Source organism: Poecilia reticulata, chromosome 22, assembly GCF_904066995.2.
Source record: "Poecilia reticulata chromosome 22, P_reticulata-male-v2, whole genome shotgun sequence".
NCBI lineage: Eukaryota > Metazoa > Chordata > Actinopteri > Cyprinodontiformes > Poeciliidae > Poecilia > Poecilia reticulata.
Window position 1 is genome coordinate 4,691,261 of NC_088851.1, and position 23,469 is coordinate 4,714,729.

Here is a 23,469-nt window from a genome sequence, read left to right on the forward strand (position 1 = left end):
CCCAAAATGTTTTCGCTTCGCCTGCGTTCAAACTCAACTATTTAACACATTTCTCTCTATCTTCCGTCCAACAGATCCATTTCAAATTGAGTCGGTTCAAATGAGCAGCTTCAAACGGACTCGCCGATCGTCCAACTACATTGTTTTTGATGAAACACTCTTCCAGTGAATCTCAGTAAATTGGTTTGTTTGATGGCTTTTTTTTTTCCAGAGCACGTTAACTTAATTTTTTTTCCTCCCATTTCATCTTTGTTAAACCCGCGTGCATTGCTCTCGTTTCTTCAGCTTCCTCGTGAGCCACTCTTCTTTGATGGGAGTGTATTGTAGCCCTGCGGATAAAATAGGTACAAAAGACAAACTTGGAACAAGAGACGGACTGTAAGATGCGCGGACAGCAGGAAACAAAGGAGCAGGGAGAAAAATATGGAGTATGCATCAGAGTCCTCTCCTGTTCGTCCTCTGGCCCCAACCTCACTGTCAAAACAACAACAGGAGGATGGCCAACATTTCTTTACATATAAATAAAAATCAACCCCTGTTTTTCTTTACTTTCTCCCCCTTTCCTTCCCTTCCTTCCCCTGCTCTGCTCTCGCTCTCTCTGCAGTTTTTCTTCGGTACATCTGAAGGATGATTGAGAGCTCTCCAGCGACAGCATTTTTAAACAGGCCATCAATAAATAAACTCCTTGATTTAGTGGGCCAAGATGTGCTGCGCATTCGCTGCGTGTGTGTGTGTGTGTGGGTCCACGTGCAGTGATATGAGGACACAGGACGTGTGTGTTTTGTGTGTGTGCATGTGTGTGTGTGCTCGCCCGCTGCACCCAGGTGACTGTGCTCCTCATTCTCTTCTTTCCAGCTCAGGACGAAGGCTTTGAACGCCTTTGTCTTTCTCTCTCTCTTATTCGTTTCTTTCTCTTCTCTCTGCTCAGTTTCCTTTTTTGTTTTTTTTTCCATTTGTTTTCATCTTCACATCTCGTCTCCCTTCAACTTCCTCTCCCGTTCCTTGTTAGTCTGCCTCTCCTACGTGCTCCTTCTCCTTTCTTTTTCCCACTCTTCCCTCCCTCCGCTGAGTGCTCTGCTGACGCACTCGATCTCTTTGGCGCACCGCTGCTGCTCACTTTGACAATGCTCAAACACAATTCCCTCAGACAGCTTAAGTGAGACTTTGTGTGCCAGCTTGAATATAAACATGTTTGAATGCACTGATTTGTCCCGGGGCTATACAGTCGTCGACTTGTGGCCTCATCGATCAGCCTGCTGACATGCTTTAATTGCGACGGTGATTGATAAATGAGCTTCTGATTATTTTTGTGCAACTCTTTCACCTGCTTCTGTGTCTTTGAGATCAGTAGATGCATTCTATTTTAGGTGCTACCAGTTTGTCTTGAGAGCAACACTTTTCGGTGTGGATGTCATTACTCTTCAAAGTGCTTTAAAAACATAAAAGACTGTCCAGTCAACAATTGAGAAAACTAATAACAAACATTAAACAAGTGAAAAATCATCAATATACCTCAACTATGTTGGTCAACGTTTTATTTATTAATGCTCAAAAGCATAATAACATATTGTAATTTGTATTTTGACCAGTCAAACCAAACTGAAATATTCTATGGTGATTACAGATTTTTAAAAAACATAATTAACCTTTATGTGGTGAATACAAAACATAGAAAATTTGAGTTTTCCCCAAAATATTGCAAAATCCTTCTCATTCTGATCTTGTGAACCCAGGCTGTGTGCATCATATCTCTTTTGGGACTTTGCCTAATTATTGGCTGTATTGCCCAATTATTATTATTATTATGTGGTGTTACATTGAAAATGCATTAAAAATAATACCAAAATATTAACAATGAGGAAGAAGTGCTACGAATTTTAATATTGATTTCATACCGTTATATAATCCATGCCCCAGCGTTTATTAAGTGCCGGTTTCCTCATGCGTATTGCAGTTGAGTGTTTCCCTTCAGGCACATTGGCTAGTCTGTTGTAATTCAGTTTTGCCTGCCGAGATAAACTCCCTCTTTATGTGTGTGTGTGTGTGTGTTTGGGATAATGTATTCAAAGTTGAGTGGTCATGTGCAGGTGTCTCAACCGCGCATGCCTGTGTGCGACCACATCTATTCACACGTACTTTGAGGTTTTCATATACAGTTTTGCGCTGCCGTGGTAAATGTTGTCAAATATCGCTTCCATTTTCAGACACACAGTCACACTAACTGGCCTGCAGAAAACCAAGAGCCAATTTAAGAAGCAGGAGACATTCACTGTAGCGTTGCGGCGTCTGGTTATCTTTGGAGTGCTGAGTGTTTGCTGTGCTGCAGCTGCCTACTCACAGCACAAGATAATGAGATTTGTTGGGAAAATGTACAATATGCTCTGAAGGAGTTCTTCCAGATTTCGCTCCAGCTCTGCCGCCTTCTCAAATCCGACGGCGGCGGTCCAGCAGTTAAAAACACACGAGGCAGACTGGCCATCATATTCAGAGGAATGTACAATACTGGTGAGAAGTTTACATCATCGACATTAATAATTTTGAGCCTTTAACAATGCAGTCGAAGCGTTCTTTTTCCTAAATGGAATGGTTACACAATTTGAAACTTCAGTTATTTTGCTGCACAAGTTAAAATTCATAATTCATTCATGCCTATATGAAGAGCCAACTGCACTGAACCCCACTGAAACCTTCATGGTTATTCCACTAAATATTGATTTCTGAACTCTTCTTGAGTTAAAACATTACTATTGTTGATTCTAAATTAATATGAACTTGTTTTCTTTGCGTTATTTGAAAGCACAGCATCTCTTTTGTGATTTTCACCATTTCTCATTTTCTGCAAATACTCAATTTTCACTTGGAATTTCAGAGACATGTCAGTAGATCATAAACTAAAAGAACAATCTTCACTTTACTCAAACAAATACCTATAAAAAGTCAAATCAGAGAAACTGATCATTTTAAGTGGTTTCTTAATTTTCTCTCATATTTAAATAGACCACCAAGCAAAATTGCTGGGAAACCTCACAAATACATCTACCTGTGTTTCCATTGAACATAGAATTCTGCAATTTGACATTTATAATTTTGTTTAATAGAAACAAGACAGTTTCGACAAAAAAAAACAAAAGTTTAGCGGCTAGGATGAGATTTTTTTTTTTTTTTTGGCCGTACAGAAATTGGTTTATTTTGCAAAACTGCAACGGGAACACTTTCAATTTGCATCGCATGAGTCACATGATCAACAACCAGATGTTCCTACTGGTGGAAACAACGATGAAGAAGAAAACGGGAAGTGGATGGAGGATGATTTTTTTTAATGACTCATCCTATGAACAAACTTATTCACGTGTGAATTTAATTTAGTTTCTTATTCAGCAAAATTTTGCGCACATTTGTAGTGAAAACGCAGCTACAAAATGGCAAATCTGCAGTAAAGTACTTTATAAAGAAGATAAATATTTTTCTGCGCTACAAAACCAAAACGCCTGTGGCCCCATTCAGCTGCTGCTGTTTAAACAGAGGTTAGCTCCTGCGTGGGCAGGAGACCGCGCTGTGAACGGAGGGGTTTAGTGAGGTGGACTGAATCTAAAAAGTTTGTTTACCACAGCTTTTGGATGCTTTTCCCCTTCCTCCCTTCTGCTTTTTATCCAGTAAATCAATTTGCTTGCTTTGTGCCGCTCAAGGAGTTGTGCTTATGAAAAAAAGATGTTGTCTGCATGCAGATTTCTGCCTCCTCTCACACATGCGCACGTACGCACCCCCCCCTCCCCCCCTCCCACACACACACACACACACACACACACACACATCCAGACAGTTTGGTTCATCAACACAATGTCAACAACAGGGAGGAGGTTCTCCCCGTTTCTTATGAGTTTTACTTTGTTATCCTGCTCTGAGAACGTTCGGTTTTGGCTTCCCAAGAGACGACACACGCGATTGTAAGATTGTCCCACATTGTGAAACAGAATACTACGTTGTAAGGTAAACCAAATCTGCCGTTACTTGTTGCATGTTTATGCATCTCTACATGTTCTGCCTGTAAACGCTTCATACAGCCATATGTCTAATCATGATAAATCAACATTCAGCACATCAACTTGCTCATTTCCATGTTCATTTCTTCGAAGTTCTGAAGAGCCGATCAGACGCTCCGGCCTGGTTCTGGTCGTCGGTCGTTGCCTCCGTGTTTTGGATTCATTCATGCTTTGTGGCTGTGTTGGCTCTACTGTTATCTTTCTATTTAAAGCTTCTGATTACGTGTTTTGCGTGTCATGAGTTTGTTTGGTTTTCTCTTTGATGTGTGGAGCATTAATGAACTCGCTCCAATATTGTACTTCCTTCGCAGAGAGGGTTTTTCACATTCTGTTTCATCAACAGCTTTATGATGCTTTATTAATCTGAAACATTGCTAATGAAGCTCCTGTTACTGGAAAATATTGAGTTTGTGTGACATGAGCTTTGTGGATCAAGTTGTGGGTTTTAAACGTAATGGGGACGTTGGGTCTTGTTGTGAGGGGGAGTTCTGGTTTCTACACAGTCTGGAAAAGTCCGGAATTTGGTTGTAGTTACGGGTTGGATTCAGAATGGAAGAAGAACATGGAATGTTTTTCTTTTACGTCCAGATTTTAATTTTATTGTCTAAAAGTTTTTTTTTGCCGTCGGTCACTCCATCCAGGCAACTGTCCATCCGCTAATTAGTTTTTCACGAGAATCTCTCAACGAAACGATGGAAAGGGATTATCAATTTTAAAAACAAAAATCTGTTTTTATTCATATTTTATGAAACAATGCCTTTTCTAAAATTAGTCACAGCCTTTTCAATAGATAATGAAAAAAAAGAAGTTTTTTTGACATTGCAGCCGCCCACTCCTGCTTCTAATTGTTGAGCAGCTTTTTGCATGATGCCTCTGGTATTTTCACCAGTTATCCGCGGTTATTAACTGAATCGTGGACGTTGGAAGGCCTCCTTACCATGACCCTAAAGTTTCTCTCCCTCCACAAATTCACCATCAGACTGGCCTGGTGTCTGCAAAATGTTAACATTACTTGCAGCCAGAAGAATCCTTCTATAGTGAGCAGTAAATGGACTGTGTTGTTTTGGATTTTGAGCTTGGAGAAAATCTGACTCACAAGTGACATAAACAAACAGCAACGGATGATAAAGCTGCTTCTCTTGGCTCACTAGGGGTTAATTTATGCTAAAAAAAATTATGTGATGGTACAATGGAGAGGACTAGTTACGTTCAAGTTGTGCTAAAAGGAGTTAGCCTATCAGCTAAGCTATTTAAGGCTAAAATAGCGTCTCAATGCTAAACATGCACAGACGCCCCCAACGCTAATGTCAGCGTCCACAGTTCACATTTTTAGAGAAGGTTTTTTTTTTTTAAGAAGTTTCTGAAACACTGGAAAGCTGAATGTATATGAAAGCACTTTTCACCAATCTGATGGTCGAATAACCTCATTAACAGATTAAAAACAATACATATCTTTGTTGTTGAGCTCATATGTCTTATTTATTTATCTGGTTACCGATTTAAAATGCGATCGGTCACAATCAAGTAAAAACCGACCCTGTAATTAACCCGATTTTAAACGTTTTTTTATGGAGTCCCACCTCTACTTACTACTGCAAGCTCTTCAGTTCTGTTTTCTTAAAAACAGACACTTTGTTGTTAGAAAATCCAAAATTAAAAAGTAATGATCCAATAAATGGAAGACACTGATCAGTGCGGTGTTACTGGGCTCCCAACCGGCTTGCCCGATATTTCTAGAAGCCATGCTGGCTTTATCACTGCTGGTTGTCAGCCGGGGCGTAATGACAGGCAAACACGGCGCCACAGGTGTGACATGCTAAACAGCGAGCTGCTGTGATCCTGATTGGTCTTGTTTTACTGCTTAAGATTTCCGGGTGCTGGGAATCTGAAATATCACCTCATAACAAATATTGATGGCTCTTTTTGTTAAAGGAAAAGGACTGAAGAGGAGGAGAGGTTCTCTTTTACTCAGATGTTTGAGCTGAGAAATCTGGAACTGTTGCAAGAGTTTAAGGGGGGTTGGTGTGCTCTATGAAGAGAATCTGTGATAAATTTGTTTTCTTCAAGTTCTACCATAGAAAGAGGGAGAGAGTTTGCTACAGGCTTCTACTGTAACCCTTAGGACATCATTCCAAGTGTCACATTTAGCAGAAAGGTGCTAACATGTCAATAAGCCCATTTGGCAGCCTCACAGAGGATGAAAGCACTCAGCAGATTAATTGAAAGCTGTCAAGAGGTTCACCAGGGGAACCGGTGGCCTCTCGCTGCACAAATATTTTATGAGCATTTCTGACTGTCATTGCGCTCCTCAGCTGGAATTGCAGCAGCCTGCACCTTGCTTCTTTCATCCCAACTCTTTTTTTTTTCTTCTTCTTCTTCTTCTTTTTAATGAGACGAAGGCCAGAGGAATGTGTCACGCCGCTTGCGATTGTTGGGTCTACAAACAAATCCGGAGCCACGCACGCACCAAGCCTCTTTGTTTCAGTTTGACTTTCTTTTGAGTTGAAATGCCAGCAGACAGAAGAGATGATGATCAATAGTCGACGCTTTTTTAAAACACTTTGTTGAGCTTCTTTGGATTTTCTCCAGCTAGATCTGATTTTGGTTGTTCTTTTGACTGTTGTGGATGTTGTGTCTGAGTGAGTAATTGGGTATTTTGATAGTCTGGGTTTCTTTACTTTGACGGTCAGTGATGGACGTGCCGCCTCTCATCCGTTTTTCCTGATGTTGCCCAGGCACCGGCTCTTTTAGGTCAGTCTCGTCTTCCTCCACTCTAATTCCTCTACATCATCGTCTCTTCATATTCGTTAGCTTCTGTTTCTTGTCCTCCTCTCCGTCCTTCTGTAATAACCTCTGCTCCTCCTCCTCCTTTGGCCAAGGTCCACGTTATAAATCAAAAGAAAATGAGGATGGGCCGCTGCCTCGCACTGTTAGAAAATGCATAATTACCGGAGTGAAGTTGGAAGGTGCTGGTTGTGTGTTTTCTAATGAACATGTATTAGATTCTGAAAACTGCTTTTTGTATTTCAACCGTATTTCTTTTTTACTAATTTTTTTGAGAGTTTAAAAGAAATTTTGATTGTAAGATTCTGATTTAAAAATACCTCACATCTTATCCTGAATCCTCTTTACTGAGCCTACAACAAGCTGTGAGTCATTGATTTCAACTAAAGCTGGGTTAACCCCTAATTAATACTAGAGATGGTCCATGAAAGATGCTGGTGACTGTTTGTGAATGCACCATGTTTAAGTGCTACCACTACCACACTCTAAGACTCAGAATCAATGAGATGTTTAACAGGATGTCATGGAAATAAGGTTAGGAAACAAGGTGGACCTTGAGTCCTTTTTGGAATCCATTTTCTCAGAGATGTCTAGACGTGTTCAGTTCATCAGTGGCTCAGAATGTAGCTATGCGCTACATGCAACGTGATCGTGGAATTATTTCTATTCAGCATTTTTTGTATTTAATGACTTTATGTGTAAACGATGTTATCAATAATAAAGCCACAATGTGGGAAGCTCTGATTTCTACAAACACCCCAGATGGTACATAGTTATGCCGATGTGGTTCATTCAGGTTACCAGGGAGCAAGAAAGAGGAAAAAACGGGTAGACTACCATGCTAACCATGCTAACTGTGAATAACAACCATTGCTAATTGGGAATAGCTAACCATGCTAATTGGGAATAGAAAGTGCCAAAGACATTTTAAAATGTCATGAGGGTGAGCCTCATGCCTAAAGGCATGAGGCTCACCCATGCCTTTAGGTGGGTGAGCCTCCTAAAGGCATTATTTGATTTATAATGCCTTTTGGATCTTCTGTTCATAACTGGGATGATTAGCGTGGTACTTTAAGTCTTCTCTCTCTTGCTCCGTTCTGAATTTTTTCTCAGAATTCTGACTTTAATCAGGATTCAAAGAAAATAGACTCTTTTTTTCTTTCCAGTGGCCCTAATCCTCTTCTGTATCTTATGATTTTACTAAAGGAGAAATCAGAATGGACTAAAGATAGTACTGCCAGGTAAAAACTTTACAGGACCACAGAAAAAAAGCCCTGCAACATTGAGTGGTGTCTCTCCCGTTCAACACACAATCAAGATCGGAAAATAGAATAAATATTTTTTTAAAAAGTAAAAAAAAAATGCAGAAATCAAACATCCATATTTTGGAGTGTTTGTGTAAGTTTTTGGATGATAAATATTGTTGCCACTTAAAACTCTACTCCCCTGATTTGTTATTCATAATTGCAGCAGAATTAGTTGTTTTTTATTCCTGAGGTGCCCTGCAGCAGAGATGTGTGATGCGCTCATTGTTGCCTCTTCAGTCTCAAAGTTAAATTGATATAGACGAGATAGCATTTCAAATCTCCAAGACTTTTTGAAATAGATTCTCTGCTGGATACAGAAAGTTTCTCTGCGTCAAAAACAAACTGAAGCTGAAGTCGCACACAAACAAACTCAGTCGGTGGATTACACGCTCCTGTTTACTGAAATTCATCAAAATGCATCCACATTCCTTTGTTTGTCTTTGTATTTTTGAGCCCATTATATTTAGAAAAAAAAACCAAGTAGTGCATGATGGGAAGTGAAAAGGAATGAAATGCGGCTTTCAAAAAATAAAAACACTCTGAAAAGTGTTTTATTGAGCCCACTTTTAACAAGATACCCTGCATGTCCTAAAGACATTGGGAGTTTCATTGCAGGCTAAGCGTTTAGCCATATTCTCCATTGAAAATCCTTTAGAACTCATATTGGAGACCTTTTACACATAAACAATTGAAGAGACACTAATCAGAACAAAAACCCATCACCTTTGCTGACGTGCTCCAGCTGGGACTCGCTCGGCGGACGCTGTCGCTCGGCGGCAGAGCATCGTACTTGATTAGATTCCAGATACTTAGTCTTAAATCACCCTGATTGGTAGCAAATGAAATCCTGACTGAGGCCGTCTTTGTAAATATCTCTGAATGTTCTCAATTAAGGAAGATCATGCAAATGTCTGACAACAGACAGTGAGTTGTTCCAGGAGGATTGAGCAGGTTTCCAAATAAGACAGAGCCTTTAGAGAGACTTCGTGTTCTGACATATTAACTCAGCAGCTGCCCCTGTTCCAAATCGCCATCAAAGATATTTGGCTGATTGGACAATTTATAGTCATTATTTACCTGTCACTTAACTTTTTTTTTTTCCCGTTTTTCTTTTCTCCTAGCAACTGCTGAGGGAGATGCAGCAGATGGCCAGTCGGCCTTTTGCCACCATCAACGTGGCTTTGGAGGTGGACGAAGAGCCACCTGACCTGATAGGAGGAAACGTCAAGGTGAGTGTAACTTTGTCTCGAGGAAACCTCAGTTCAGCCCAGCAGATGTATCGTTTGGCATTGTTGAACCATGATCAGGGGAGCTCCTTCTGTCACTGTCCTACAGGAGCCTAGATGTGTAGCGGCCAGCTGCTGTTCAGAATATCGTGGTTTCTTTCTAAACTGACCTGGATAAGTCATGGTAGTTTCAATTAAATGTTACATGATTTAGATCTTCCCTGATAACAGGATTTCTAAGGTTGAACCTAAATATCCTTGATGGTAGAATTGATATTTGGTGCATTTAAAGGAGTTTATTGAATAATGACGCATTTAAGTAGCTGTAACTCATGAACTAGTTCCCAATTCTAGTTATAAATACAGAAGGCATTCAGATTTTAGGTATGTTTACATGTTTTATTCCACAGTGAAGAGAGAAGAGCAGGGGTGTCAAACTCATCATTCATTTTGGAAATCTGAATGTTCATAAAGGGCTGATTGTGTCAGAATGTATTGATAAAACCCATTAAATATCAGTAAGTAGGTGTTTCAGCATTCAACAAGTGTTTCTTAAAATAAAATGGTATTGAACATCTTTTCACCCTAATAGTCCAGGATTTTTTGGTTGTTTTTGTGGGTTTTCCTGTAATCAAAGTCACGGATTTTGTGGTGCTAATCTAGAAATATTTCAAAGGACTTTCTCTGATATTTGCACTAATGTACGATGTTAAATGTGACTTTTTATTAATCGCTGTGTTGGTCACGGACTATAACTTGACATCAAGTAAAGCTGAGGCAGCAGTCACTTAAACCCAATGTTTTTGGAAAAAATTTTGAGCAAAATGTGTTTAAAATCAGAAGAAAATGTGGGGATCTGTTGATTTTGTGGATTAGTGAAAAAACTGGAGGGGCTTACTGGTTTAATTTGGAGTTTAGAGGGCCACATGAAAAGCTGCGACGGACCAGATTTGGCCCCCGGGCCTTGAGTTTGACATGTGGTGTAGAGTACAAAGATGTCGTCTCTTTTACGTCGTCCATCTGTACCTGCTTAATCCATGCAGGATCAATTGGGGGTTGGTTCCAATCTAAAAAGTTAAAGTTTTGGAGTTCACCCTGACTGGGAGCCATTTGTACTGCTCATTAGTTTTGGTTGTATTTACCCAAAATGCCCTGCTCTACAGTTCACTTCCTGCTTTTAGAGCGCTCGTCAGTATGTTTCACGTTTGAATTCGAACCACACCCCAGAGTTCATTTCAACCAAACAGAGAGCTGGGTTTTTAGGTGGACCTGAGTTGGCTTTTTTGATCGTTTGCGTTCCTGCCTCCCCAAATAAACTGGACCTTCAAGACAAACGAACCGGAGTTGGATTAAAGTGGACTAAGCAGGGCTGAGGGTATATCTAACTTTTGATGCGAGTTAAACATTAAACTGCAAAGCAAAACTGCAGTAGGAACCTTTTAAAAAAAAACAAAAAAAAACTTTTCATTCCCAGGTGGGCATTGCCACTTGATTTGAGGTGAAAGTCGGGACAAGATGTACCAGGGGGAGCTTCTACTTCCCCTGCAAATCTGAACTTTAGGGGTTGATTTGATGCTAACTTTTAACTACCAGATATGTGCGGTGGAGTTGAGTAAAAGTGAAGTTATTTTTTTTCCCCATAATTTATCCTCTTTAAAGTTTGGCAGAGTTACAGGAATTGCAGCGAGGCTTTTGGTGGGCGCGGAGCCGCAGGCGAGCGTACCTGTGACTGTGCACCTAGTGACGAACGACCTCTGAATGCAGATGCCGTGTGGAATTATAGGGGCTGTTTCAGAATGGTGGCTCGGGGCGGGGGGCCCCGGCTCTGACAGGGCCCATGCATCTCCAGGGATTCGGCTCCGGAGCACAAGGTTACTCCCAGCAAAGGCTGCGGGGACCTCCTGGGAAGATCGGCAAGAGAGCTGAATGCTTGAGCAGAAACAGTTTTTTTTTTTTAATGTCTGAACTCGTCTCTCTCCTGTAGACGTTGTGTCATCCACTCCTTTCAACTTTCTTTCTTTTTTCCCCTCCCTGGCTTCTCTTCACTTCTTTTTCCACTTTCTACTCGTGCATTTTTTTGGAGTTGTTTGAATTGAGACATCCTTTCCCGTCCTGTGAGACTCATCTACCTTGTGTTTCCTGGATTCTTCTCCAACAGCATTCATAAATGACAGCTGTATCTTTGGCTGGCTGGCCCCACAGTGAAAATCACTGGATTTTTTTTACGTTTTTTGTTTGCCTCAGTTTTTTTTTTTTGATAGTTTTTTTTTTTGCTGTTGCCGAGCCACAAACGTCAAGAGAAGTAAATTGATATGATTTATTTTCCCTGAATGGATTCCAAATTTGTACAGCAAACAGTGTTGTTTTCAGTGCGGGTGAGAACCAATCCCATTAGTCAATGAAATACAAACAAATCTGAGATTGTTCTGAAATGTGAGTTTTCTTACTTTATCTCTCAGTTTCCCACCTTGGTCTTGGTTTCCATTAGTGTTGCTGCTCTTCTCTTACAGATCCGTTTTGTTGTTGATCTCTTTAAGGCCCTGTGTGTTTTCCTCTTAGCTTTTTCCCCTCACAATTACCTTTTCGCAGCTCTATATTTATCTTTCTCTACCAATTTATTTGTTGTATGTATATGTTCATGATTTGTTTTTCTGCCTCCTTCAGTATGGCAAAGGTTTTCACACTACTTGGCATTTTCCCCACCTTTAGTCACATGACACCCTCAAAAATGGATGCGTTTTTGCAGCAAATTATTTTTGGTGACCTTTCATGACCTCTGGAAACATTTCTTAATATCTTTAAAATGATAGCGGCACTAATGACAATTTTTGCTGCACAAACACTTGACACCAACTTTGTGATTTGAAGTTGGTGGGGGGGCCGACTTGTTTCCATCCATCGCTGCCATAATTTTTAATGACTTATCACAGAAACAAGCTTGTTCACGCATGATTTTAACTTTTTTTCTTATTTAATGGAAACACTGGAATTGCACAGTATATATTCTTTGTGTGTGTGTTTATTTGTAGAATATAAACAAATATTTGCTCACTTTTGTAATGGAGACACAGACGTCTTCGTCTCTTTCCTGGTGTCTTCTCTCGTCTCTTGTCCGTCATCTCTCGTGTTTTCCTCTAATTTACTCTCCCTCCTGGCCCTTATCAGCTGCCTGGGCTTCCTTTTTTTTGGCCTTATCTGCTGGTTCTCTGTGTGTGACGGGCTTTTATTTTATTTATTTATTTATTTTATTTTTTGCAGTGTTTATGAGTTCGTGTGGGTGTCACCCTGTGCGTGCACGTTTGTATTTTATCAAAAAGAAAAAGATGAAACTTGCTGTTAAATCCAGCCGGCCTCCTCCTCCGTCTTTTGCATTACCTTTTCTTCTCCTGGCTCTAGACCTCTATTTTTTTCTTGCCTTTCTTCCCAGCCTGCTCTCCTCCTCTCCATCAGGACTAAAGCAGCCCAGGAGCAGAGATCCAATTTAGATCTTCCTCTTCAGCTTTCTGTGCCATCACCTGCTCAGACTGAGTGCGCTCTATCCTATCTCCTCCCCAACTCGGATTGAGCAGCATTGGACGTGGGTTATTCCCCTTGTTTTCATGCCTGTTTTTTTTTTTTTTTTTTTTTTGTCAGGATGCCACGGTAGTATATTAAGACCTGCAATTGGAATGTATAAAAAGCTGAGCACCACACAGGGAGTTGAAAATCATTAAAGTTGTTTATGCTTTTCTGATGGAAAGTCCAAACTTGCTTCCTCAATGAGATATATACACTTGGTTTGTGCCAAATGAGGCCTGCAGCTCCAGCATCGCAAACAGATGATTACTTTTGTGACACTTTCTTCTCTGCTTTTATTCCGAGACACAGACGGGGACAAGAGGAAAGTGGGACGTGTGTGTGTGTGTGGACAGAAAGAGGACTGTTTTTATCTGCCGTAATTGTGCTGTGCTGTCAGCACCTTCACTCACAAGGTTCTGTTGAATTGTAGCTGCTTGGCTGGGTTTTCTACAGGGCTTCATGTTTACATGCTTAAATGCCTTAAAGGCTTCCCTTATCGGGTTCTAAACCGTTTCTATGCAGACTGGGACCCCCCCCCCCCCCTCCCCATGTTTGAAAATGTGTGGAAAGAGAAAATAATGTATGAGAAGATACAGTTGGAGCCAGATGTTTGTGTCCACATTGATTTCTCACAAATAGTCTGTTAGAAAAGGTTGATGGAAACGTGAGACTTCAAATCGACTTCCACAATTTGGCAAAGAAGTTTTACGATCGCTTTTGGGTTTTCTGAAAATGAGTCGGCGCGTTAAAGGGGAGACGGAAACACATAACAAACACTCCTATCCACTGGACGGCCTGTGGAGTGAAACTTGAAACAAAAAACTCCATTTCCTCTGAGATGTTTGGACTCAAATTACGCTTTGTGTGACCTGGTTGATTTACTCCAAACCAGTAAATAAAATCATGCCTCTTTTTTTGTTTTTCTTTCTCTTATTGTTAAGGTAAGGTAATTTTATTTATATAGCACATCCTCAGCAATGAGGCAGTTTAAAGTGCTTTACATGAATTAGAAGGAAATGCAAACAAAACAATAAACCAAAGGAAAGAGCAAAAGGAGGAAAAAACAAACAAAAGAAGTAGGCATAAACTAAATGTTGGTTCTCCATGTTTGATTCTATGAAGTAGACAGTGCTAAATGTTGATCTAAAGCATATTAAAGCATGTTCCTGTTCTGGGTTGCTAAGCAGAATAACAATAGGTTCTCTGAAGTGAAGAATATAAACTAAATGTTCCTGTTTTGGATTCTAAGTTTGTTCTAATTCCTGTTCTGGGTTGCAAGATAATTATAAGTACTCCATAATTTATTAGGGATTTATTAGTTATTGGCAACATTTTAAGATTTCGCTCAAAATTTGGAGTTCAGTCAGACCAAACTTCTTTCATGTTAAGTTGGTTAAAATTACCAAAATAATTTTTATTTGTTAAGCAAAACAATAATGGGGAAAAATTGTCAGATTTATTTGTCTATACCTTCAAAATCAGACGTTTATATTTGTATTCTCAATATCTGGTAGCATTGCCTTTGAGCTGCATGACTTTTGTCGCACGTTTTAGGCTTCCACAAGCTTCACATAATAGCTTGCTGGAGTTCCTCCTTCAGACTAGCCAGCAGCAATTAGCAAACCTCTGGTGGAACTACACATCTGCTGACTTCGTTATAGGAGCTACTACTCAATGAAATGTTGATTAAAAACATTGTTAAAGGGTTAATGTTGTGATAACTTCGTGAAGGCGGAGTTTCAGAAAGAGCAGGAGCTTCTTAAAGAGGCAGAGGCCCAATTTCAAGGCGTTAAGTTATAAAGTCAACTTTATTTTAAGTCATATTTGATATAAATGGCATTTTTATAACAAGTGAAGGTAACATAGTTACTTGATTGTGCTACAAAATGACATCATGTGGCTGGAAAATACATCATACTGCCCCTTTAAAATGCTTCTGCAGGTGAAGCTCCAATTAACTCTAATTAACAGGTGTCAGTTAACCTGAGGTTTCCAAAGCCCTCATAGTTTAAAAAGACGGTAGTCACTCTGTATGTAAACTTCTGACCTTGAAGACAGTAATATGTAAATCTCACATATTTTTCTCTCATTCTTGTGGCTTTTAGCAAATTGAAAGAATGTTGGTGATTCTAACTGATTTAAATAAGAGGGGAAGGTGTAGCTGTCTGCTTATTCAGCGTACACAAACCGCTGCTGTCAACTGTGTACACAGCTTGTTTTTCCAGCTTGTTGTCTTGCGTAGCTCCATCTACCGTCATAATCTCCCGACTTCTTGGCTAAGAAAAGGAGTAAAAACTCCTGGAAGTTGCCTTAGTGGTGCCGTCTGTACCTGGTGAGACCTAACAACGCGCTCTGGCTGCTGCTGAGGAACACACGATGAAAGGCGAGCTTAGAGTGCCCACATCAGCGCACGTATAGATGCATTTGTGTGTGTGTGTGTGTGTGTGTGTGTGTGTGTGTGTGTGTGTGTGTGTGTGTGTGTGTGTGTGTGTGTGCGCGTGTGTGCGCGTGTGTGTGTGTGTATAGGCTCAGCAGCGATCCCACGTGCTGCTGGGCTAATTACTGAAGGTAATTTAACAAAACCTTTCGCTGCTCTGCCTGGCCGGTCTAGATAAGTCTCCAGAGTGGTGATGTTGGGGGTGGCGACTTGCGAGTGGCGGGCTGGAATCCTATAAAACAAAGGCATCTGCTGGGGAATGCTATTAAGATACAGGACCACCGGAAAAGACTCTACCTTTGGGGAAACATCTTAAAGAGAAAGAGCCGGCACAGAGAATTTAAAACAAGCAGGTAATTGAATTTTCTCTGGGTTTGATCCGCCCCACACTGAAGATGAAACGTGTGTGTAAAACGGGATGCAGAGGTTTGTTTTTTCTAACAAATACAAATGTGAGTCGCCTGTCTCATAGTTTCAGGTGGAAATTGAACTTCTGGTTGTGTGGTGACGAGTGCTGTGCATGTCCTGTTGAAGGGAAAATAATCCCACACCGTCTGACAAGTCTCCTCCGATCCCAGATATGATCTTCCAGATCTTTTCATCTCCCATGTGCATATCTGATGTCGGGAATGAGGGAATCCGATGGATGCATGTACACAGTCCAGTGGAAATGGGGTTTGACAGACGAGCATTAAAACAGCCCTAAGCCTTGAAATGTAAACACGTCAGCCTCTCCGCCTTTGCTTTATTCCACAAGGTGTGCAGGTTCTTTGGTGTTATCAGACACAGCTCGTTATTTTTCTAGTGTAAAGACGGTAAAGTGAGACGGACGTTTTACCCAAGGCCAACCCGGGCCTGGAGACGCAACCTAAACAAACCGGGTTTGTTTTGTTTTTTTTCTTGGTAGGATCCGGTTTAATACTTCCACTTTTGAAACAAAATTAGCCAGCTGGGAGATTACAAAACCTGAGGCTAAATGGAAACAAGATTTTTGTTCTCGTTACTCAACTGTCAGTAAATATGAATGACTTGCCTGCATGGTGGGTTTTATAGCTGAATACAATCATCCTGCAGCCTTTGTTATACATCCATTAATTAATGTAGTCCATATATTTGTCCATCCTTGCTTTTATCACCGGTTCCATCCATACAACTATTATTCATCAGTCTATCAATGATTACATCCATCTGTGCTGTCTACCAGACCCTCCATCCATCCATCTTTACTGCCATCCATCTATCCATACTACCATATATCCTGTCATCCATCCATACTATATTCTATCCATACTACCATCCATCTAGCCATACTACCATCCATCTATCCATACTACCATCTGTACATTAAAAAATGGAAGAAAAGTTGCTGAGAACTTTGGAAAACTAATGATATTTATAACGGTGTGAATGAACCCTGTACTTGTGACTTAGTCATGTTAACTGGCCCTGGTGTTCTTTTCAAACACGTTGGAAAACTCAAACAGAATGATTTTGTTAATAAAAGCGTTTTTATTCAAGAACTGCACTATAGATGAACCTTCTTAGCCCTTTTGATTTTCCTGTCAGATAGAGGTGGAAAGAAATGTCAGTCTTCTTAGCATTTCTAATACATTTTTGCAGAAATACAAATTAGTTCATTTCAAATGAAAGTAAAATATTTGACCTTGGAATATTTCTTATTTATTTCTTATTCTGTAAAACTTGGGATTGTAAAGTTTTGCGGGTTAAAAAAAGTTTTGTTTCCTCAGAAGATCTCTTAGCCAATCAGAATTCGTAGCTCTTTAGGAGTTGGATTTTTCCTGCAGAGATGCTACAGCATCAAATAATCATTTCCATCGACTTCGGGTTATTCCATCCTATTTCATGCTTCTAAATGACCATTTAATGCTGTTAAAAAGGCCAAAGGAAATTTCTCCAGACCACAGTCAGAGGCAGTGTGTGAAAGACCATCAGTAAAAGGGAACAAAATGTTTTCCCTTAATGAAAACCATTAAATGGAAGATGGAGCTGTGTTTCCATTTTTGATAAGTTGGTTCCAAATCTTTCCTTCTCTGACTCAAAGGTTGCAGGATAAACCACGTCCTGTCCAGCGTCTCCAGTTCAGCCAGTTTAAATAAACCTGATAAGAGCAAAATAAAAGATGATCCCAGCGGAAGCTGGAGATGGAAAGAAAACAAAACAGTGGCGACGTCATGAAGTCATTTGTTTACTTTAGTCAGGCTCATTTCTTCAAGTCAGGACATCGTCGAATCATTTATTTATAAAATTTCCACACATCGGGGGCTGAGAAGCGGCGGCCGACTTTAATATCTGCCTGCTTTTGCGGCTCTGAGCGCTGCTTGGACCGAGTTTCCATCCCTGCAGGAGCCCATTTGTCTGCAGCTGAACTGTTGACCTCTGTCGGCTCCTGGGAGACGGGTGTGCGCACCGGCACAGCTCAAAAGTGTTTTGAGCTCCGAGACGCGTATGGAGAGACATACACAAGTTGTTAGGAAGTGTCTTTGTTCAAAGATTCATGACAACAGAAGTTCCCAGCAGCTTACTGCAATCACTCTGCAATTACTCATGAGCAGGGAAAAAAAACAGGAGCCATTTTTTGACAAAGAATCTGTAATATTAAGTGTCTTTTTTTTTTTAATGCAAAAAATGCCTTCAGGGGATTTGAACACAGGCTTTAGCTTTTTTAAATGGCCTAATTTTCTCCTGGAAGTAAAAGGAGAACAAAAAAACATGAAGAAAACTCTCCTTAATGTTTGTTATCATATTGTTGAGCTACTTAGTCGACATGAATTTAAGGTGTTTTCACATCTGATGGTCTGATAGACTCGATTGGGAAACCAACATTTGTTACGTTTTGCTATGTATCCAAACTAATTGAAGAACCTCTTCACCTCCTCGCCTGTGGTGGCGCTGCCCCAAGAACTACTGAGGGAAACGTCATGAAAACCTCAGAAGAAAATAAGCACAACTTCCATCTTCACAAAATGCAAGGAAAAATGAAGTGGCATCAGATTTTAGCGGTTGTAGGATTTCTCTTTTGTCTCTGGTAAACGACCACGAGCCATTTCTCCCACTAGCTCTAGACTCGCTCATTTGTTTTGTTTCTTATTACCCAGAATGCCCTGCTCTGTAGTCCACTTCCTGGTATTGGAGCAATCTCTGGCCTGCTTGGCGTTCGAAATGCACCAGAGTTCACTATCACCTAACCGAGGCCGAGGTTTGTAGGCCGACTAGAGTTTGCTTTGATGACGTCAGAGTTTGATTGAGCATTCACACCTCCTCCAACGAACCGGGCTTTCTAGGCAAACCAACTGGAGTTTGATTAAAGGTGTGAACGCACGCTTTAAGGTCATGAAGCAGTCTGGGCTCAGACGAGCCCAGGATCATGAGAAAGATGGGAATGTGTGTTCGGATCCTGTTGTTGTTGGGTTCCTTCAAGTCTGCAGCAACATAAGCATCAACTTGAAGGAATTTGAGACTTTATTCAAATTCCCACAAAGTTCCTTTTTCTGTAAAATCCAGATGAAATGGGAACAAAGAAATATGTGCAAGAGAATACTTATTTGCAAATTTGGTCACATTTTAGCCAAACACGTCAACGCATTTAAACCAGGGCTGGAACTGCAACGCGTTAAATTTGATCAATGGATTATAATTTAACGAGAAAGATTCCCCTTTTAAGGAACTTTCCCATTTTATTGAGACAAATTTTATCTCATTAGAATGAGAACTTTCCCATCCTAAGATGTAAAAATACACTCCTAACAGATCAGTGTGTGAATGTGTGTGTGAATGGATGAATGACTGAACGTAGAGTGAAGTCCTATGGACTTCATAAAGTGTCATACAGGTACAAGACATTTACCGTTTACCATTAGGACTTTTTAAAAAGGCATAAACCTGCTCGCCATGACTCTCCTAAAACTTCCAAGATGTTCTGCTGTTTTACTGTTGCGACCTTTCTCATTTTTAAGGGAAGATATTTTGGTTTTAATGATGTGTAATTCTCATTATGTCGAGCTTCTTTTTAATCGTAACGAGAATCTTTTCTGATTTAAACGAGATATTTCTCCTGAATTTATCTCCAAACTCTAACAGTTAAACACGTCCATACTTTAGCATAGAGTCATACATTATATTGGAAGAAAGACTTCTCTGTGCTACAATGCAGTGAATCTACACACAAGCGCCTCGGGGTCTTTATGCCTCATTCATGTGACGGCCGTCGCGTATGAAAGCTGCGGCGTGGAGAGATGGAGCAGAGAATAAATGTGTAAAATGGGTCAAAGCCTGAATAACTACTACTGCTGTAATGTGTGTGTGTGTGCGTGTGTGTGTGTGTGTGTGTGTGTCCATTACAATGACAGAGATGAGTTATGATGAACCTGTGCAACATTGTACGGAAACGCCAACTTAAACTCCAGCGGCATTCCCTCTTGGGGGATTAAACCCGACTCTGTGGGGAATAAAAACCAGCCTGCTGCGTTCTGGACGGTGTCAGCGGTGTGTGTAACCGTGTCATGGCCCAGTTTCTCACAACGGCCTTTGCAAATTCAAAACACAAAGCCAACGAGACGTAGAAAAGTTATCGGTATGCTGCGACGGCCTCTGTGCCCACACTCTGTTCGTCCAGGTAAAGCCCATGAATTTTGCAGAAGGCGAGCCGCGGCGGAACCAGGACAGTGTTTACAGGAGGATGGGGTGCGTGTGTGTGTGTGTGGGTGGGGGCGGTGTGCCTGTGTGTGTGAGCAGACTCATCTCCACATATGGATGAGATGCTGATAAACAGGAGATATTGGTTTTTAGAGAGTCAGGTGTGTCACCCAGCCTGCGGTGACTCGAGAGCACCGACGTAAATCTCACTAGCGTCGGCATGCAGCCGATGCGCAGACGGCTGACTGCGCTGAGCTCAGTGTGGGTGGAGGGGAGCGGTGGGTCCAATTTGCGATTGCGGATCTGTTTGTTTATCTCTGCTGAAAATAAATAGTATTTTTTTGTCATGCTTGTTGCTGACACAGATGAGAACAGTGGCAGCAAAGCTTCTGTGATCGCTCGGATTTAGCTGGCTAGTGATGTGTAACGCTCTTTTTTTCCCCCCTTTCTTTCCACAGTCCGTTCCAAAACCCATCGCCCTTGAGCCTTGCTTTGGCAACAAAGCCGCCGTGCTCTCCATCTTTGTACGGTTACCCAGAGGCTCCGGCGGCATCCCTCCTCCAGGACAGTCTGGTAAGATGCAGCTGCTGACTGCTTTTGCTTTTTTTTTTTTTTTTAAATACATTTCCTTTGATCTGACATTCTTCCTTTCTACTGCATTCTGTTGCTTTGGTTAGTTGGAGCATCACAGTTTCAGTCCTTCGGGCTCCTCCGACCCGGTTCACTTCCTTCTCTTTTTGTCCTTTGTTGTTCAATTCCTCCTTGGTTTAACAAACACAAACTTTAGTTTTTACTAAAAATAAACAATTCATATTAAAGCTACGGAGACGGATCGTCAGACATTTGCACAGACAGGAATAACTTTTCTTAACAGCGCATCAAGTGGGACGTCTCGACGAACATGTCAGGGATGAAGCAGGGCTTTGAAGCCGGGTTTGGTTACAAAACTTTAACCTACAGTAAGTTCTGAACATCTTATATCTCAGTCCATTTCTGAGGATGAAATGACTACAAACCTGCCAGTTTACCCCAAACATGTGGAACAAGGCGTTTGGGGTAAATTTGGTGGAATTTGTGCAACACACAACAGTGTTTCCCCCAGAAAACCTGCTCAGCCTTGTGGGTGGTGCACTAGGACAGTCATCCAGCAACCCATCGTGTTTTTGAGTTAAAAAATGTTCAAAGATGACAGGAAGTTTGAAAGTATGATTAGGTAATTGTAAATGTGTTGGTGGAAGACATTAACAAAACCCAAACAGCAACTATAAAGTCTTATAAAAGGTAAACATAAAAATACCAAGTAAATAAACAATGCTTAGCCTGGTGGGGTCATAAGTAAAGCCTGGTGGCCCGCCAGGCTTATAATACCCTGCACAAAAAAGATTATGCAGCGCCTTATGTTTAAGACGAAAACTTAATGAGACTAGAGTTGTTTCCAAGAAAATTGTAACGTTTGCTACATTTTCAGCAGGTTCTCTTTCACACTGCACTCAGTGATTTCCCACTCATTTCTAATGAAAACTTCACATTGACAATTAGAATAATACATCAGACCAGTAAAAAAACAACAAAAAAAATTGTAATGAAAAGTATGCTTAATACCTCCTTAAAGGTTATTTTTAAAGTTACTTTTAATTCAACAAATCTGGGTCGTTCTTTAGGAATACTTGATGTTGTAAATGCAAAAAAAAACCCCGATACTTTTACAAACTAATTTCAAATTAAAGCTCATTTTATCTCAAGCAGATTCCATTAAAAAGCTGAAAACCTTCCCGTCAGAGCTGCAACGCAGGCGATGAGATGGCGGTGTCTCTGAGCATCCACCAGCGGCTCACATCATTAACATGTATTAACACTCTCTGAGGCGCAGGATTTCCAATCAGCTGTGTTTATCGCTTATGATTAATGCAGTTAACCTCACGGAGAACAAATAGCTCGCAGCAGAACGTGAACTCCCAGAGGAGCAGTCGGGATCACACACCCTCCTCGCTCCCGGTGGAGGCTGCACGCATTTGCTCGTCATCTGATCTAAGAGCGAGTTTACTTTGGCTCGCATTACCCAAACAAGCCTTCAAACGCAAGCTGGAGTCATCTCTGCGGATGTTTGGTGGGGCGTGAGGGCGGCCATCTTGGAAGCAGAGAGAAGACAGATGTGATGGGAGGCCGCAGCACAGACGACGGAGAGTTTTTGATGCAGCGACCGGATGGGAGACGACTTTAAAGCGTTTGTAGCAGGAGCGCAGCTAACACAGGGGGAGCGCTCTGCCGAGAGTTGGGGCCACTTTTGTTTTGACAAAAGGACTTTATGGTAATTAATAAGAGCCCTGGGCGCACGCGGGGTCTGGGGACTGAAACTGTGAGAGGCGAAGCAACATGGTGGTAAAAGAAAAGAAAAAAGTTTTTGTTAAAAATCCACGGAGGAAGGAAGCAAGTCAGGCTATCGTGGGGAAAAGGAATAACAAAAATAAATGTTAGATCAAAGGAGAAGAGAAACATAGCAGAGAGAGACGGTTGAATGCTGTTGAAAAATGATAGTTGATGGAAAAAGATTAGTACCGACAGAAAGATTAACGATCGGAGGAGTCTGAGGAAAAACACCAGACCAATGCTACGACTTCTAGCATCGGTTGTAGTGGCGTCCAAAAGTATTCACACCTAAAAAGTTTATGTAGATTATTTCTGAAATCAGTGGTTCACACTAATTTTATAAAGGGGTTCAAAGCAGATTTCAATGGAAAAAACAATACTGTGGATTAAGCTAGTTGGCATAGCTAAAGCTGTGCTAACTAGCTTTAGCATAGATGACAGCTGTAGCATAGCAGAGATCAAGGCAGAGTGTGTGAGCACTGTTAAGACCCGCCCCCTGGCTCTGATTGGTTGTTTCTTTAGCACTTCTTTAACCACTCTGGAACATGTTTTTTTATTATTATTTTTGATTAAGTTGTGCAATTCCTCCCATCACAAGATAAATCTTCAGATAGGAGGAATGTCAAAGTAAGATCACGTTTCACAAAAGTCTATTGTATGTAATCATGCATATTCTTCTTTTATATGATCAATATAAACACTGAATCTATAAACACTTAATAACACACATGTAATATATATTTTAATGGATAAGATAGATCGTTTTTATATTCTTTCTCCAAACATACTTCTTCATGGTGAACAGAAGGTAAAACTGGTTAGCTACAAAATGAATGAGAGTCAAAAGGCGGTGCTCAACAGTTGATTTGCATTTGCATGGCACTCAGCAACTTCATTTAAATACAAAAACCTCTGCTAGACACAAGGGGAGGTGGGTGATGGGGGAACATGGACACACAGCGTTTTTGACCATTCTTGGCAGTGCTCTACCATTTTCCACTCCGACAAAAACCTCTTGCCGAGAGCCCTCAATCTCCATGCGCACGGCAGAACAAGGTGTCAATAGCTGTCGAAAATCCCATTTTTCGTCCAGTGTT

At 40.9% G+C, this 23,469-nt stretch overlaps 1 protein-coding gene across 1 annotated transcript in view; it reads left to right on the forward strand.

Annotated features, from left to right (window-relative positions):
• Positions 1–23,469, forward strand: part of atrn (attractin) — a 143,149-nt gene that overhangs the window by 113,390 nt on the left and 6,290 nt on the right. Inside the window, exons 27-28 of the mRNA XM_081603589.1 lie at positions 9,253–9,360; positions 20,464–20,578. Of these exons, the coding sequence (XP_081459715.1) occupies positions 9,253–9,360; positions 20,464–20,578 (223 nt within the window). The remainder of the gene's footprint in view (positions 1–9,252; positions 9,361–20,463; positions 20,579–23,469) is intronic.